Genomic DNA, 18,662 nt, shown 5'->3' with positions numbered 1-18,662 from the left:
CATCTATATCTACATCTATGTATTTGTATCTGTATCTGTATCTATATATCTTTTGATGAGCATTCAGTAGCAGCTTTGTCTTTTCAGTTAGTGACACTGTCTTAAATCGTAGCAGCTCAGAAACAAAACTGGCGCAAATATTCTTGCCTCTGGTTGAATTTACATTCTATCCTGATGTTGAAAAAAAGTTACAGACATGCAAAACCTGTCCCTCCAAAACAGCACTGTGCAAGGATGATGCTTATTGTATCTGGAGTTTATCGTATGGGCCAGGCTGTCCCTTTCCCATAGTGTCTTCATTTATTATGCTAATTGACTTTCCAAGTGCAGGCAGGAGGGTATCCGCCTTGTGAAATATTCTCGGCTGGAGGGGGGGTTAAAAGCAAACCTGTTTTGTGCCTGAATAAAACCAAAAATCAGTGTGCTTCTTTTCAAAGACGGGAGGGTCAGTACCATGGTTGTTTTTGTTCCCATGCAGTTATGTAACCGTGGAGATTTGTTTCTTTGCTTTCAGGATTTGTACAGAACACATGAAAGCTAAACAATAGGCGGGAGTCACAGGAGCAACCCTCGAGCTGTGTCTTGGAGTCTGCCCTCCTAGGTTTGGGAATCTCCAGTTCCATCTCCAGCGCTGACTGTGCGTGTGCATGTGTGTGCGTGTGCGTGTGTGTGTTTAGTTAGCTGGCACGCAACACACTTCCCCAGGGTTGTGCTTCCTTTTTCCTGAGATTTGGCGAAGGGTAAAGGGTCGGAGTCACATGGATACAAAGCATTTGATTAACGTCCAAGTCACCGCTGGGGCTGCCGGAGCCGCCTCCCCTCCAGCCCCGGCAGTGCGAGGCCAGAGCCGCGGGGCGCGGTGCGCAGGTCCCGGGCGGGAGCCCCATCCCCCGGGAGGGAGTGGCCTCGGCACAGCCCCCCGTCTCCCGCGCCCGACTCCCGGCGGGCGCCCCCTCCTCCGCCCCCGCCCCGGCCTCTCCCCTGCGCGTGTAGTCGCCCGGCCCACCTCAGACCCGGCGGAGGCGGCAACTTTCCCTGCCGGCCGCGCGGGGCCGGGGCAGCGGCGGGCGGCACGGCGCCCACCATGAGCGACGAGAGCCGCGGGGACGGGCGCGCCGAGAGCGCCCGGGACCTGGAGAAGCAGCTCCGCCTGCGCGTGTGCGTGCTCAGCGAGCTGCAGAAGACCGAGCGCGACTACGTGGGCACGCTGGAGTTCCTGGTGTCGGTGAGGGGCTCTCGGCGACGCGGGGCGCGGGCGGCGCGCGCGGCATTGTCTGCACGGGGACCGGGGACCCGTCCGGGCATCGCGGGCACCCGAATCCGCGCGCCGACGCCGGGTCCCCGGGGGCGGGGGTCATTTTTACTGCCTGGAGTCGCGCCGAGTGGCCGGGGCGAAAAGTTAGCTCGCGTGTGCGAAGGCTGTGGTTCAGGGAATCCCTGCTGCCCCGTCTCTCCTCACTCTTCTCTACCGCCCTCCCTGGTCTGCTGGAGTGCGTTGTGTAATTTTTTTATTTTTATTTTTTCCCTTGTCTTCCTTCCCGGGGATTTTGTTTGAAGACTCTGGCAGGGTGGTTAAAGTCTGTCTGCTACATTCAGGTACCTCGAGGTAAAAAAAAATATATCCTGATTCTTCTGGAGCTTGAGTTCATTATTCAGATCACATGGCAGTGAAGTCCCATTAGTTATAATAATCTTTGGAGCATAGGATTCTGGTGAGGGGTACGGAGGGCGGCGGGGTTATGATCTCCAGCAGCTGTTGGATATGAAAGCCACGTGTAGTGCTCACCGCATCCTCGTCCTACTGTCTGCTCTCCCCACCCCAGCCCGGGGTTTAAATCTGCTGTTTAAATCCCCCGCCCCCGTGGGTTCAGCTCCCGGGTCCCGTGTTCCGTGTTCACACTGAGACCAGGAAAGCGGTAGAATAAAACTCCCATCCAGCAGCTTCAAGATTTCGTAGTTTCGCAGGAACTTTGTTTCAGAGTTTCAGCTTGACTCACTGGAAGTCTGCATTGAAAATGTTTCATTCATGTGAGGGCCAGGAGGGGCAAAACTGAGGGAAGGAAACTTCTTAGACGTCACTCAGAAGTTGAATTTTTTTCTGTTCGCCGCTGCAAAGACAGAATTTGAGGGTTGGTTCCTCTCCGCCCAGATGCACGGGAGAGCATCATTCACAGACTGAGGACCTTTAGCCTTTGCTAAAATCTCCCTCAAATCTTCTAACTTTCTCTTTCCACCACCCTATTCCATACCCCCTTGGTCTGAAGGGGAATGTCTCAAAGGCCAGACTTCCTGCTCAGCTTTCTAAAAGAGGTAAACTATTTGCTGAAAATCATGAAATTCACTCCTTGGCTCTGGCAAGAAGGAAGGAACACCGTCTCGAGGGATGTGAGATGCACAGGTTGGCTTCTGGTTGACGTCTCAAATTAAAATCAATATACTTGAGCCCCCAGGAGCCACATTCTTTGGACATGTGTGGGTATTTGAGAATATACTGGTAATTGGTGATAAGTAGAATTGTTGTACACTTCCATGCAGCAATGTCAAAAAAGCATGTTTTTAAGGAAATGTGACTTTTCATAGCTTCAAATTTGGCTTTCATGAAACTTTGTTGGTGACCAAGTCCTTTGGCTTTTGAAGAATCTGGGTGACTCTTCAAGCTGCATTAGTTACTCCTTTCAGGAGGTGTATGAAAAAATACTGAACAAAAAAAGTCCTAATTTACAGAAATAGTCAGCTAATCTAACCTACCTTAAAAACCAATTTGTTGATCTTTATTTAAAACATCAGTTTTTCCTCTAATCTTAACACCTGATTATTAAAACTGATAATGTAATTTTGTATAGAGTTAAGTCAGAATTATGGGAGGTATAAAATAAATTGCATTTTACTCTTTACAAGAAGGTAGTTTTATGATTTCATTCTTATCTCATTCAGAAGTTATGGACTCTTCCACTTTTCCTTTTCTTTATTTGCTATTTTTTATGTACACGTTCACACACACACAAACACTAATTGGCCTGAAAGTCTTCCGAAACAAAGGTTAACCCTGACTTCCTTTTAGTCTTATAAACGTTCAGAGCCTAAGATCTACTTATAATACATTATGAGATTTTCTTTTTTGGGTATTATTTATAGCAACATTTCATTCTCACCTATTTTATGCAGTTAGCTTCAGTTGATATAGTCAATCTAGTTTTAATTTTATCCTGAACTGATATGTACCAAGAGCTTTAAAAATATTCAAACCCTTTTGCCTGGTAATTCCTTTCCTAGGAATCCATCCTAAGGAAATGGTCAAAAATGCAGACAAACAAAAGAAGTTATTTTTTTAAAAAAATACCTGTAGTATTAAATAAGTGCAGTGGTAAATTTGCTGCAAAAATTGGATAATGAATTCCTAAGTCAAATTTAAATATTTGTTAGATTAGTCATTGTTTTTTATTTCTGCCAGTGCTTCAAGTCGTCAGCATGGGTGAAGGTAATTCTTATCTTTATTACAGAGATGAAAAAACATATTTTTGGTTTTACCAAGAACATATTTTTACTTACAGGCCCATAAAGAAGCAAACAATTTGTATTATTGCTCTTGATTCAATGATCATATGGCCTGAGGGGAAAACTTTTTTTTTTTAATAAGATGCTTTCTCTTCTCATTTCCAACTTTTGGCCTTTTAAAGAGAGAGCACCTCCCCCCTCATCCCCCGACCCCCAGATAGTCCATGAACATTGCCTTTTTCCTCCCCCAGATGAATCAATATGTATGATCTACATGCACCTTCTCTCTAGTCACCACCCAGGCACACACTTCTAGATTGAACAAGGCTCTGACCTCGAAGCTGCTGTCACTTAGAGTGGCACAGTCTTCCCATGGGGTGCCAGACTTTCTCAGGCCTCTTGTGCGGTATGCAGGATCTTAATTCTCCAACCAGGGATCAAATCCGTGTCCCCTGCATTGGAAGCTTGGAGTCTTAACCACTGGACCTCCAGGGAAGTCCCTCAGGCCTCTTCTTCTGCTCCTCTGTAGCGCCTAGCCACCTGCTGGATTCCTACTGGCCTTTCAAGGCTCTTCATCTCCTTCAGTAGAACTTTCGTGATCCCGTCCTCCCTCCTGCCCAGGCTGGAGAGCTCCCTGCTTGGTACCCACTCTTCCCTGTAGTCACTGCTTCCATGGCACCAAAGCAGGCATAGGCAGGATTTGTCTACTTTTGTCTCATTCTTCTAGAATGGAAGCTTCTTGAGGACAGGGCCCCATTTTACTCGCCTGTGTTTCCCCAGACTTTTGTGCAGTGCTTCTGATACTGTACGTACTCAAGAAATGCTTACTGAACGAAGGGATGGAGGAATCAGCGAGTTCATCCATCTGCTAAACCTCCCACCCATTTTTAAGGACAGTTCCTCAATGATCCGTAAATTTCTGATTTTGTTTTTTGTCCATTGGGTCTGTATAGATAGTGGAAGTTACTTAAGTTCCACTCAGACACATGTGTATTATGTAATAAGAAGCTTTAAATTAAACATGGAGTACCTGCATAGAGCCTGTGCTCCGCAACAAGAGAAGCCACCGCAGTGAGAAGCCCGCGCACCGCAACGAAGAGTGGACCCCGCTCGCCGCAACTAGAGAAGAGCCCACGCGCAGCAGCAAAGACCCAATGCAGCCAAAAATGAATAAATAAAATAAATAAATTTATTAAAAAAAAAGAGAAACATCATGTAAATCTGGCATCGAGGTATTAAAACATTGTAACACACTATTATTTCAGTTCATTGTAGTCTAAATTTTCATTTGGGACCATGGATATTATCTGGATTCATTATTTTTAGGTTGTAGATAAAATGGTAGAGAGTGATGGAATTTGAATTTATGTTCTTGTTTTGCTTGGGAAATGAAATTCTGTGCTTCATTACAGTACTCTAAAGCTTTTTTTTTTTTTTCAAAAAAATGCTTTTGTGGACCTAATTTCCAGTATTTGATGTCCAGAGTCTGGACAGTCGTAGGTGGTAACTGGTTTTCTGGAGAAAGAACAAACCAGGGCCGATTTCAAGGGTGCGTCTTACACAGTCGCACAGGGCTACCCACTCTGAAGGACCTCAAGCTTAGTTTGATGCTCTGCCATCACTGTCTTGAAATTCTTGCTCATTTTATCTTTGAACTTGGGCTTTGCAAGTGAAGTCCAGTGGGACAACAGGGTGTGAGCAGAGCAGATACACAAAAGAAAAAAAAAACAGCTTTACACCTCCGTACCTTTAATAGCACTTTTTGTCTTGTCTTTTGAATAAAAGGTCTCACGTTTGAATTTTGCACCAGGCTTGGAAAATTGTGTAGACACATCTCACTGTGGCAAGTGGCGTTGAGGCAGGGTGATCGTATAATTTTTGTTTAAACTGGGACACTTCTGAGGGTGCAAGGGTGTGCTATTAATAATTACACAGGGAAACAGATGTAAACTGGGATTGTTCCTGGCAAATCAGAAAGCACGGTTATTCCCCGTTGTAGGCACATTAAGACGAAAACTTTGAGCTATGTGTCTTGTCGTAAGCAAAAAATTTAGAAATTTGTTACCTGTCTGAGCTTTGACCTCAGATACCCCAGAATCTTGAGTCGTGTCTCTAATTCTAATTGCTATCCAGAGCCACAGATGTTGGCCATGCCAAGTGTCTGATTTTTGTCTCTATTATATTCTCCTCTGCCCTTTTTCTGTGTCTCTGAGTTTCTGCTTCTTCTCTTGTGTGTTTCCCTTTGGTCAGTTTGGCCCGTCCCATGGTAATCTTGGCTTCAAGACAGTGACGGCAGGTTGCATCCTATGTGACGACAGCCAGAGTTAGTATGGTACTTTACAGTGTATACTGAGCAGCTGCATATTTCTTATGTGACTTGGCTTCATGTATGTGCATCTCTTAGCTCTTTCAGATGGTGCTCCTGAGAGCTTCTGGGTTCTGGGGTTTGGCTTCAGGGGTCCTCACAAAAGGTCAGAGGAGCTGAATTGTGTGGCTTCAGGCTCTCCACCCTGGCATCTCCTATCACAGCCCCACCTTCTTCTCATTTGTGTTATTGTTAAAACAGTTAGAAAACCCCCTCCTCTGGATGGTAAACTCTGAGAGAATAGGGATGCATTTACTTCCTCTGTATGCTTTTCTTGGCCTCATCAGGGTGCTTTGTAAATAGCAGGTGCTCGAGAAAACAAACAGACAAATAAAGCAGAAGCAAACAAAGGGGTTTGAATGAATCCGAAAACAGCTTCTTTCAGTCATGATCCAACGTTTCTAGGGAGAGATAAATAGATTCAACACATTATGCTTAGGCTTTCTGTATACCCCTCAAGGTCATACATTGCAGTGCTAACCTTCAGTATCCAAACAATCACAATGCCGTGTGGGAGGCGAAGTGATAGAGTAATAAGCAAAGCGTCAGGGAGGCATCAAGGGACTCCCTCAGCCTGGGGTCAAGGGCAGTTTGGGGAAGAGGTGATAATAGAGCTGGCTCCTGAGGGATGAGGAGGAATGTGCCAGACTCCGAAGAGAATGATCCATCCTGAGAGAGTAACCGCGTTGAGGGTGACCATGGTACGGCAGGCCGGGGGCTGCTGGCATGCCCTGACATGCTCCGGATGCTGAAACATTCTTCATTAATGGGGATAAATGCTTCTGTATTCTTTTTGGCTCTTGGGAGGAGATAAGGTAAGTTCAGGCCAGTTTGAGAAGAGTTCCATTCTTAAGAATTCTGACTTCAACTAAAGCCAATGGGAAATCAGTTGTGAGGGGACACATGCTCTCTTATTAATAATAAACAAGTCTGAGGGCTTCTCTGGTGGTGCAGTGGTTGAGAACCTGCCTGCCAATGCAGGGGACACGGGTTCAAGCCCTGGTCCGGGAAGATCCCACATGCTGCAGAGCAACTAAGCCTGTGTGCCACAACTACTGAGCCTGCGCTTTAGAGCCGTGAGCCACAACTACTGAGCCCGCAAGCCACAACTCCTGAAGCCTGCATGCCTAGACCCACGCTAAACAACAAGAGAAGCCACTGCAATGAGAAGCCTGCGCACCACAATGAAGAGTCGCCCCCGCTCGCCGCAACCAGAGAGGAGCCTATGTGCGGCAACAAAGACCCAACGCAGCCAAAAAAATAAAAAATAAAAAAAAATAATAAACAGGTCTGAGACCTCCAAGGTTGGCACTGGGAAGGGGGTCTCTCACAGGAAGAAGTTGCCAGGCCAAGATTCCCTGAATCTGTGTCTTTGAATTTGGCCTTGGGATTCCTTCTGCTCGTTCTCTATTTCCGCCACCTCCCTGGCCCTCAGCCTACACTGCTTATTTGGTAATCCACACAAGAATGCAGAGAAGACCTTTTCTTGCTCGTCTTAATCTGGGACAGGTTATAACCTTCAAAAAGTTGTTACTGTTTACTAAAGGAGAGCACAGACCAGTCATCCTGGAAAGGACACAAAACATAAACATAGTCTAGTTTGTGTAACACAGATTTCTGCTCCTAACAAAGTGATCTTGCTCTCAGGGTCTGCAGACCCTGCCCTATTTTTATCGTAAGCCTTAAGACAGCTCCTGTTTGATCCCCCTGAATGGGCACTACTCCTGGGCTGACTTGACTGGGTTCTTTTTTTCTAGTCGTTAGCCTGAATGTGTATTCATGAGGGTGGTGTCAGGAAGCAGCCCTTAAGATGCCTTGACTCTTGTAGTAAACATACTGTGAATTAAATGGGGCTCTTGTATAATTCTGATTTTTGAAGTGTTAATCATGTGGCTAGAACTGACTCTCTGTACAGAGGGATGTGTCTTTAGTCTTAAGGTTTCATCTGCATAATTATATGGTATTATAATTTGATGACATTAAAATGAGTAGTCTTTATTGAGATTAGTTTTGTCTCTTGGCAAGAGAATTCTGTCAGCAGGGTTGAGGAACAAAAGTTGAAGTCTGGTTATCCATTAGGAGTTTCTGCCATTTCACTGGTCTAGGTAAGAACTGTGGAATGTTTGATCTAAGGTAGAAACGATGATGAAGATAAAGAACTAAACCCAAATAAAACTCAAACAAAATCAAACCAAACCACAAAACGTCAGACACCCAACAACCATGAGACGTTTCTTGGGTGGAACCTTTAGTATTTACGTTCACTTAGAAGTGGAGGTTTAAGTAGAATGGAGGACATTAGGGTGGCCTCTAGTTTGAAGATAGGATGGGGTGTGTCATTGATTCAGGAATGGAATGCAAGGGGCAGAACAGTGTGGAGAGGAGGAGAAGAGTGAATTTGGTTTTCAACTTGCTGAGCTGTAAATTCTGCTGTGATTTGTGAAGATAATAATGTGGAACTGAAGCAAGAATTTAGAGATCTACAAAGTATTGATAACTAATCATATATGTTGAAGCCATCAGGTAGATGAGATGGCACAAGGGGAGCAATTCAAGGAAGAAAACATGCTAACCAAGAGTAGGATGTAGGGAGCTGATATTTAAAGTTTAGGGGAAGAGGAGAGTGCCCTGGTGACTTGAACTGAGCTGTCAAAGGTTGAAGCAAAGAACCAGGAGAGAGTGATCTCCTGAAAGCCAAGGAAGGATCTAGTTGCCAGAGGAAAGGTTTCTTTCTACTCTCAGAGCTTTACAGAAGTAGGTAGTGTGAAGACTGAAGAGGCCACTGGATTTGGCAATTAGAACATCATTAGGGTTTTGGCTTCAGGAGCATGTGTGAGCAGAAGCCTAAGAATGAGCTGGAAGACATGACATGAGTGGAAGCTGAGGAGATGAAGACGAATGGAAAAGCCGTTCAAGGAGGTTGGTGATAAATGCAAGGGGAGAAATAGGTTATTAACATAAAGGGATAATTTTTGTCTAGGGATGTTTGAGGGAGATGAGTATAGCCAAGGAGAAGGAGACGATAGATAAAAACAGGGGACTAAAGCAGCTATAGCAGAGCATTGTGGAAGTCAAATGAATCTTCTGGTAAATCAAGAGTCCCGTGGCATTGGGAGGCAAGGAAGGCACTTGGTATGTTCTGTGGTATGCCATGGAACATACCCACGGCAAAATGTCATGACAGAGCCTAAGAACAAGCACGCTGTCTCTCGTATATTTTTAAAATTCCGCTTCTTCTTTAGTCTAGAGCTTTCGGAGACTACTGGGGTGGCCTTTGCATCTCCCTGTGACAGCTCACCAGCAGTTCTCTCTCCTGCGTTGGGACAGTGGAGTGAAGTGCACGGTATAGAGCACGGGTTTAGGTTAGGGGGCCTGATGACCCAGGGTTGAAGTCTTGGCACTGAAATTTACAAACAGTGTAGCTTTGGGCACCTCACCTAGCCTCTTTAAGCCTCCTTGCGTATTTGGAAAACCCATTCGACACTATCTCACAGGGCTGGCCTAAAATTAAATCAGCTTCTGTAGGTGAACTGTGAAGTGTGAAATGTGACTTTTGAAATGCAACATACAAATTTAGAAGTCAGAAGAGGGAAGTAAGTTCCCCTGATTTATTATTACCTCTGTTATGACTAGGTTCAAATCTTGGAAATAATGCAATAATCATTTTATAAAATCATGACACAAATTGTATAAAATTTATGCATTACATTTAATGCACATAGCAATCATTGTGCACACTTTTAAAAAAGAAACACTGGTTTATCTGACAACATTTTAGTCTGATTACATTTTTTCTTAGTACTTGTCTTTTGAGTGTTCTTTTACTCCATACCTGGCATTATATTTTAATACCAAATAAGATTGTTATGCTTGAGTTTGGGGTATAACCTATTTGACCTAAAAACAGTTGTTCTTGTTTTTATTAATTCTTTAAAAATCTTATTTATAATATTTACTTTTCATAACAGATGCATTTTTATTATTCTCAACTTAGTAAATGTTTCTTTGCTTGGAAGTGTGGTTGGGTCACTTTTCCAATGGTTTTGAGTGAAATCACTCAAATCCTGACACATCTAATAAAAACATTTTTTTCCTAATTTTTTCCCCATTCTCATGAACTATTGCATTTGATCCATGAGTTCAGTGATTGTGATTTTAAGAACATTGATACGTTGAAGTTCTGATATTTAAACACTTCTGATTAGTATAGATGATTTCAGACTTTGAATCTGTGAACAATTTGTTTTTTAATTCTAGCCTTGCCGTATAGCTAAGTATAGTGTACAAAAAAGGACCTATCTCATTGGAGAATATCTAAGCCCAAGGACATTATGTTCTGTCATTAATGCTAAATGCATATTTTCCATGAAAAGGCAAGCCCTTCATTTGAAAAGGTTAAATGGTATAATACTTAAGAAATGACTCCAGCTGGTTAAATTTAGAATACTGATAATGAAACTATTCTCTGAGTTTATAGCAAAAATCTAGCAATACAGAATATGAATGGGTAAGCATTTTTATTCAGTTTAAAGCTTCATGTCTCTGAGAAGGTCAAATGAGGGTTAATATCTATGTTTGACTTTGCTTTGCCACTTTTGTGATTTTAATTATCTATTTAACTTGTCTTCTTGCCAGGAGGAGAGGCTTTATAGATGGTGACACATTTTCAGTGGTTATGCAAGAAACATTGATGTTTTCCTTCAGTGCCTTGTAATGCCTCCACTTGGCCTTAGTTTCTTGCTCCCTTGGATTCTCGTTTTTCTCTTATTTGAGACTATTGCCCCAAAGAAAGAAATCTTAGGATTCCAAAAATGACATCTCACATTCCAAAGTTTTATATCTGTCAGTAGCACTAGGGGAAGAGCTACGGAAAGACATTATTTTCACCTAAATGTTAGTCCCACACCCACACATTCCAAGATTATTTTAATAACTCATTATTTTCCCAGAGGTGAAATTATGAGTAAAGGAGACTTCCATTTTATACACTGTATATCTGTGTCATGTTTGACTACTTTGTATAACTTTAATATATATAGAAATATTTTTTATTTATATATTTTACATTTCACACATTTTCTGGAATATTCTAGATTCACCTTTATCTCAATTTTTCTTGTCCCTCTTAATAATGAGATCTCTGGCAGAGACTTCTAATTACCTCCAATATCCGTTACTTTTTTCTTCTGTAGTAATAAAAGTTTTAGCATGACTGTCTGTCTTAAGACTACATTTCCCCGCCTCCCTTGCAGTTAAGTGTGGGTATGTGTCCTGGTTCTGGTTCTGGACAGTGGATTGTGAGCAGAAGCAGCATGGGTAACTTCTAAGGTATTCTTTTTTTTTTTTTTTTTGCGTTACGCGGGCCTCTCACTGCTGTGGCTTCTCCCGTTGTGGAGCACAGGCTCCGGACGCGCAGGCTCAGTGGCCATGGCTCACGGGCCCAGCCGCTCCGCGGCACATGGGATCTTCCCGGACCGGGGCACGAACCCGCGTCCCCTGCATCAGCAGGCGGACTCTCAACCACTGCGCCACCAGGGAAGCCCCTAAGGTATTCTTTTATAACAAAAGACTATGCACTCTCCCCCTTCTCCCTGGCTGGTATGAGGTGGTGATGGCAGGTGATGGGGCAGCCATTTTGGACCATGAAATAGAAGTCACATGTTGAGGATGACAGAGGAACAAAAAAGGAGTCGTTTCTTTATTAAAGAAATCTAACCTGTAGCCTATCAAAAATGGGCCTATAAGATAAATCAGTATTTATTGTATCTAACTCTGTCCTAGTCATTTTTGTGAAACTTCACATTTTGCTTCCAAATTCTTATTGATTTATGCAAATTATTAACAAATTGGCAAACTTTAATATATTTTTTTGCCCATTTAAAATTTATTTGTAGTTTTTCTTTAATGGATCTTCTCTAGCTCAGCAATGATTTCCCAGGATTATGCTAAAACTCTGCTCTCTTCTTTTCTACTGGTATATTTTAGCTTTTTTCTTTAGAAAAAGAACAGGTTTTTTTTTCAGTTTTTTTTTTTTAAGCCTGTACTTATAATTCTTTTTCCGGAAGGCCAGAATTTTTGTGTTTATTATATATATTTATAAGGATGTTTGTTCAGCTGCTTTCTCTGAGGTCAAACAACAGTAGTTTAAACAACACAGAAGGATGGTTTGTGAATATGGAAGTGGTATGTAATCAACATGCCTTTTTTGCATCCTCTCTTGGTGCTCTGGTTATTTAATTTTTCAATACTGTTGCCCAACAGTGTCCAAGGGAGTGAGCAGCTCAGCTCCATCAAGTCATTCAGAGACCTCTCTGGTCCTTCTATCTTATTGCTCCACCATCCCCTAGGACCGACTGAATCAGAGTCTGTAGGACAGAGAGCCAGTATCCATATGGTTGAAGTTGGCTTGCCAGAACCGCTTTCATGTTCCAGCCCCAGAGGGACTGATGGTGGGAGACACATTCCACACATCACTTGCACTGTCATCCCCTTGGCCAGAACATGACACAGCTGAATCAGCCGCAAGGGAGGCTGGGAAATGTAGTGTCTAGTTGGACAGCCATGTGTACAGCTGAGATGTGGGGAGTTTTATACTAAAATTAAGAAGTGGACAATTCATACTGAGAGGCAAAGAGTAGTCTCTGCCACCTTTTTGGAGTCAGTGATACTTTAAGCTCATTCCTGAGAAAATCACTTATATTAACTGTTGGATTCCTTTACTGTAAGAACGTATTGTACTAAAATACCATGTGGATTATTTCACCCTAAAATGATATATTCTTGTCCATATAGAAGTCCGTTCCATATTTTATATATGTATCTCTTTACATATGTTTGTAAGGGTTCCCTAAAGGTCCCCCCCCCCGCCCCTTTGGCTTTGACTACAGGAAGAATTTGAGAGATTTGGAGATTTTGTGTGATTTAAATTTTTTTTGGAAGTCTCCCCCCGACAAAAAAAAAGTTCCAGGATAATCTGGAAATCATTATTTATTCTGTGTTTGTTTCATGTCAGGCACTGCATATTCCTGTGTAACTCACAACTCCCTTCAAGGCTTATATCCTTGTATCTCACACCTGAGGACACCCTGATGAGCTCCTAAGTGGGAGAGTGGGGACTCTGAGCAGATCCATTGTGTTGCTGGTGATTCGCTGGCCTGGGCATTTCTAGATGGTGGGAGCAGCGTGATTAATCAGGACTAGGAAAACCAAGGCAGGTGTTGGGACCGGGACACAGAACTTGTTGACTCCGGAGGTACACAGAGGCTGAAAGACAGGAAGGTACAGTAGTTTGTTTCAGGCAGACCTTCAAGAGCAGGCGAGCAGCAGGAGCTCACTGTCAATCCAAGACAGGGGTCAGAGCCAGGCAAGCACTCAGGAGCCAGAGATTACCCAGAAGTCAGGAGTTTCCCCCGCAGAAGTGAGGAAATGCAAGACCTTTAAAAAATCTAGCTCTCGCATTGGTAATGTACTTCATTACTGAGACTAGTTTCAGTTTAATTGAATTCCTTTTGAGTCAGTTGGGATCTCTATGTGCTTATTTACTTAGTACTTCACAACAGGTTGAAGCTGTTAAATATAAATAGCGTTAAATATAGCTCATGTTTATTCCATATATGATTAAATCATAAAATATTTGAGACAAGTGTCAATTTTGCACACACACACACCCCTTCTAGTCTCCAAAATGTATGTACTGCTTGGCATTCAATGGATTTTGTATAGATCACATTGGTAGAAAGCATTAATGTAATTTAAATACAAATGAAGTGAATCCCCACAGTTAAATGATCATTATTCCTGGAGTGTTTTGTTTGCCAAGCCTACTTCTTTTGATGGGTTGGATGAGGGAGGGTAACTGGCATTCAGGTAGGCACAGAATGAAGTTTGATAGATAAACCCTGTTATTTAGATAGGGGCATTTTCCTTAGTTTCTACCAAGGACAATTAGTACAACCATATAATTGTATAATCTTAGAGTCCAAAAGGGAATCATGCTATGGATGGATGAGTATAGTTTTCTACTGAAATATGAGAAGTTGACATTTCTCCTGTACATTTTTCAGTGAGCTAATAATCCTCACATATAAATTGTACCTTCTCTGTATGGTGAAATTTTTTGAGAGTAGCAAATATTCTTTGGGATTTACTTCCCTTTTTATTAGTTTGTACTTAAGGGTGACCTAGTTATAAGGAACGTGATCAGTTGGACTGTCAGAAAATTTGAGAATTAGGTTGATACTTGAATGGATTCTTAATTTTAAACATACACATTTCTATAGTTGAGGATTTAGGTCAGATTCAACTTTCGTGGCATTAGGAAAATATAAGCAAATGTTAGCAGAGATCCAGATAGTCAGCCAGGATGTTTGAATAAATTTTTTAAAAAGGAAAATCTGCTAACAAGATTTAATGGAAAAAAATAGCTTTATTCTATTGTATTATATATCCTCCCTACAAATTATTTTCCAGCCTGCCAGAATTCAAATTCAATTCTATGATATTATAGTATTTTCTTTAGTATTTAATGTCTAAGTGAAATTTGCATTAATTTTTTAATAAATAAAGACAGAACTAAAAGAATCTATTAAAAAAAGTACCACAGGAAATAGTATGGAGGTTTCTCAAAAAACTAAAAATGGAACTACTATATGACCCAGAAATTCCACTCCTGGGTATATATCCAAAAAAACTCCAAAACACTAATTTGAAAAGATTCACGCACCCCAATGTTCATAGCAGCATTATCGACAATTGCCAAGATACGGAAGCAACCTAAGTGTCCATCAACAGATGAATGGATAAAGAAGAGGTGGTACATATATTCAGTGGAATGGAATATTACTCGGCCATAAAAAAAGAATTAAATTTTGCCATTTCCAGCAACATGGATGGACTTGGAGGGCATTACGCTAAATGAAATAAGTCAGACAGAGAAAGACAAATACTGTATGATATCACTTATATGTGGAATCTAAAAATACAACAAACTGGTGAATATAACAAAAAGGAAGCAGACTTGCAGATATAGAGAACAAATTATTGGTTACCAGTGGGGAGAGGGAAGGGGAGAGGGGCAATAAAGGGGTAGGGGAGTAAGAGGTATAAACTATTAGGTATAATATAAGCTACAAGGATATATTATACAACATGGGGAATATAGCCAGTATTTTATAATAACTGTAAATGGAGTATAACTTTTAAAAACTGTGAATCACTGTACTGTACACCTGTAACTTACATAATGTTGTATAGCACCGTACTTCAATAAATGACATTCAGAATATTCTAAAAAAAAAAAAAAAACGGAGGATGGAATCAGAGTGATTTTTTTTTATTTGTTTACAAAACCAACTTGTTTAATTTGTGAAAAACCTTATTTTCAGCATAGTATAGCTTAGGTGTCAGGTCAGTTTAAATAATAGCTCTAATATGATAAGCCTTATGATTTATCCTCTCCAATAATTGTTTTAAAAAACATAGAGTCTAGATATTTTGATTCTTAATGTTCCAGGGACTATTTATTGAGCACCTACTGTGTGGCAATCACTGTTCTTGGTTCAGAGGATATATCATTGACAAGAATTAAAAATTCCTGATTTCATGGGGCTCCCAATCAATTCAGGAGATACAAGAGAAATGAGTAAAATGTGTAATATATTAGTTACTCTAAATGGCAAGGAGAGTGAATGAAGCAGATGGGGAATAAAAATCTGTGTGTGTTTTGATATTTTATATAGGATGAAAATGCAGGAATCCACTACTTTCATATTTCTTTCTGTAAGTCTAAAAATGTTTATTTATTTATTTTTAACATCTTTATTGGAGTATAATTGCTTTACAATGGTGCGTTAGTTTCTGCTTTATAACAAAGTGAATCAGCTATACATATACATACATCCCCATATCTCCTCCCTCTTGCGTCTCCCTCCCACCCTCCCTATCCCATTCCTCTAGGTGGTCACAGAGCACTGAGCTGATCTCCCTGTGCTATGCAGCTGCTTCCCACTAGCTATCTATTTTACATTTAGTAGTATCTATAAGTCCATGCCACTTTCTAACTTCGTCCCAGCTTACCCTGCCCCCTCCCTGTGTCCTCAAGTCCATTCACTACGTCTGTGTCTTTATTCCTGTCCTGCCCCTAGGTTCTTCAGAACCATCTTTTTCTTTTTTTTAGATTCCATATATATGTGTTAGCATACAGTATTTGTTTTTCTCTTTCTGACTCACTTCACTCTGTATGACAGACTCTAGGTCCATCCACCTCACTACAAATAACAGTTTTGTTTCTTTTTTATGGCTGAGTAATATTCCATTGTATACATGTGTCACATCTTCTTTATCCATTCATGTGTCGATGGACACTTAGGTTGCTTCCATGTCCTGGCTATTCTAAATAGAGCTGCAATGAACGTTGAGGTACATGACTCTTTTTCAGTTATGCTTTTCTCAGGCTAATATACCCAGTAGTGGGATTGCTGGGTCATATGGTAGTTCTATTTTTAGTTTTTTAAGGAATCTCCATACTGTTGTGTGGCTGTATCAATTTACATTCCCACCAAAGGTGCAAGAGGGTTCCTTTTTCTCCACACCCTCTACAGCATTTATTGTTTGTAGATCTTTTGATGATGGCCATTCTGACTGGTGTGAGGTGATACCTCATTGTAGTTTTGATTTGCATTTCTGTAGTGATTAGTTATGTTGAGCATTCTTCCATGTGTTTGTTGGCAATCTGTATATCTTCTTTGGAGCAATGTCTGTTTAGGTCTTCTGCCCATTTTTGGATTGGGTTGTTTGCTTTTTTGATATTGAGTTGTATGAGCTGCTTGTAAATTTTGGAGATTAATCTTTTGTCAGTTGCTTCATTTGCAAATATTTTCTTCCATTCTGAGGGTTATCTTTTTGTCTTGTTTATGGTTTCTGTTGCTATGCAAAAGCTTTTAAGTTTCATTAGGTCCCATTTGTTTATTTATTTTTTTATTTCCATTTCTCTAGGAGGTGGATCAAAAAGGATCTTGCTGTGATTTATATCATAGAGGGTTCTGCCTATGTTTTCCAATAAGAGTTTTATAGTGTCTGGCCTTACATTTAGGTCTTTAATCCATTTTGAGTATATTTCTGTGTATGGTGTAAGGGAGTGTTCTGATTTCATTCATTTACATGTAACTGTCCAGTTTTCCCAACAGCACTTATTGAAGAGACTGTCTTTTCTCCATTGTATATTCTTGCCTCCTTTACCAAAAATAAGGTGACGAGATGTGCGTGGGTTTATTTCTGGGCTTTCTATCCTGTTCCATTGATCTATATTTCTGTTTTTGTGCCAGTACCATACTGTCTTGATTACTGTAGCTTTGTAGTAGAGTCTGAAGTCTGGGAGCCTGATTCCTCCAGCTCTGTTTTTCTTTCTCAAGATTGCTTTGGCTATTTTGGGCCTTTTGTGTTTCCATGCAAATTGTGAAATTTTTTGTTCTAGTTGTTTGAAAAATGCCATTGGTAGTTTGATAGGGATTGCATTGAATCTGTAGATTGCTTTGAGTAGTATAGTCATTTTCACAGTGTTGTTTACTCCAATCCAAGAACATGGTATATCTCTCCATCTGTTTGTATCATCCTTAAGTTCTTTCATCATTGTCTTATAGTTTTCTGCATACAGGTCTTTTGTCTCCTTGGGTAGGTTTATTCCTAGATATTTTATTCTTTTTGTCGCAGTGGTAAATGAGAGTGTTTCTTTGATTTCTCTTTCAGACTTTTCATCATTAGCGTATAGGAAAGCAAGAGATTTCTGTGTGTTAATTTTGTATCCTGCTACTTTACCACATTCATTGATTAGCTCTAGTAGTTTCCTGGTAGCATCTTTAGGGTTTTCTATGTATAGTATCATGTCATCTGCAAACAGTGACAGCTTTACTTCTTCTTTTCTGATTGGATTCCTTTCATTTTTCTATTCTGATTGATGTGGCTAAAACTTCCAAAACTATGTTGAATAATAGTGGTGAGAGTGGGCAACCTCATCTTGTTCCTGATCTTAGTGGAAATGGTTTGATTTTTACCATTGAGAATGATGTTGGCTGTGAGTTTTTCATATATGGCCTTTATTATGTGGAGGTAAGTTCCCTCTGTGCCTACTTTCTGGAGGGTTTTTATCATAAATGGGTGTTCAATTTTGTCGAAAGCTTTTTCTGCATCTATTGAGATGATCATATGGTTTTTCTCCTTCAATTTGTTAATATGGTTTATCACATTGATTGATTAGCGTATATTGAAGAGTCCTTGCATTCTTGGGATAAATCCCACTTGGTCATGGTGTATGATCCTTTTAATGTGCTGTTGGATTCTGTTTGCTAGTATTTTGTTGAAGACTTTTGCATCTATGTTCATCAGTGATATTGGCCTGTAGCTTTCTTTCTTTGTGACATCTTTGTCTGGTGTTGGTATCAGGGTGATGGTGGCCTCATAGAATGAGTTTGGGAGTGTTCCTCCCTCTGCTATATTTTGGAAGAGTTTGAGAAGGATAGTTGTTAGCTCTTCTCTAAATGTTTGATAGAATTTGCCCGTGAAGCCATCTGGTCCTGGACTTTTGTTTGTTGGAAGATTTTTTTTTTTTTTTTTTTTTTTTTTTTTTTTTTTTTTTTGCATTACGCGGGCCTCTCACTGTTGCGGCCTCTCCCGCTGCGGAGCACAGGCTCCGGACGCGCAGGCCCAGCAGCCATGGCTCACGGGCCCAGCCGCTCCGCGGCATGTGGGATCCTCCCGGACAGGGGCACGAACCCGCGTCCCCTGCATCGGCAGGCGGACTCTCAACCAC

At 41.2% G+C, this 18,662-nt stretch overlaps 1 protein-coding gene across 3 annotated transcripts in view; it reads left to right on the top strand.

Annotated features, from left to right (window-relative positions):
- The first annotated feature begins 930 nt into the window (after window positions 1-930).
- Window positions 931-18,662, top strand: part of PREX2 (phosphatidylinositol-3,4,5-trisphosphate dependent Rac exchange factor 2) — a 287,717-nt gene continuing 269,985 nt past the window's right edge. For all 3 annotated transcript variants that reach the window (XM_082600894.1, XM_082600893.1, XM_082600895.1), the window contains exon 1: window positions 931-1,225. In XM_082600894.1, the coding sequence (XP_082457020.1) occupies window positions 1,085-1,225 (141 nt within the window). In that variant the 5' untranslated portion in view covers window positions 931-1,084. The remainder of the gene's footprint in view (window positions 1,226-18,662) is intronic.

Source organism: Mesoplodon mirus (assembly GCF_964341445.2).
Source record: "Mesoplodon mirus genome assembly, chromosome: 16".
NCBI classification, from domain to species: Eukaryota; Metazoa; Chordata; class Mammalia; order Artiodactyla; family Ziphiidae; genus Mesoplodon; species Mesoplodon mirus.
Note: the sequence above shows the minus strand (reverse complement) of the source record. Positions and strands in the feature narration are given on the sequence as shown.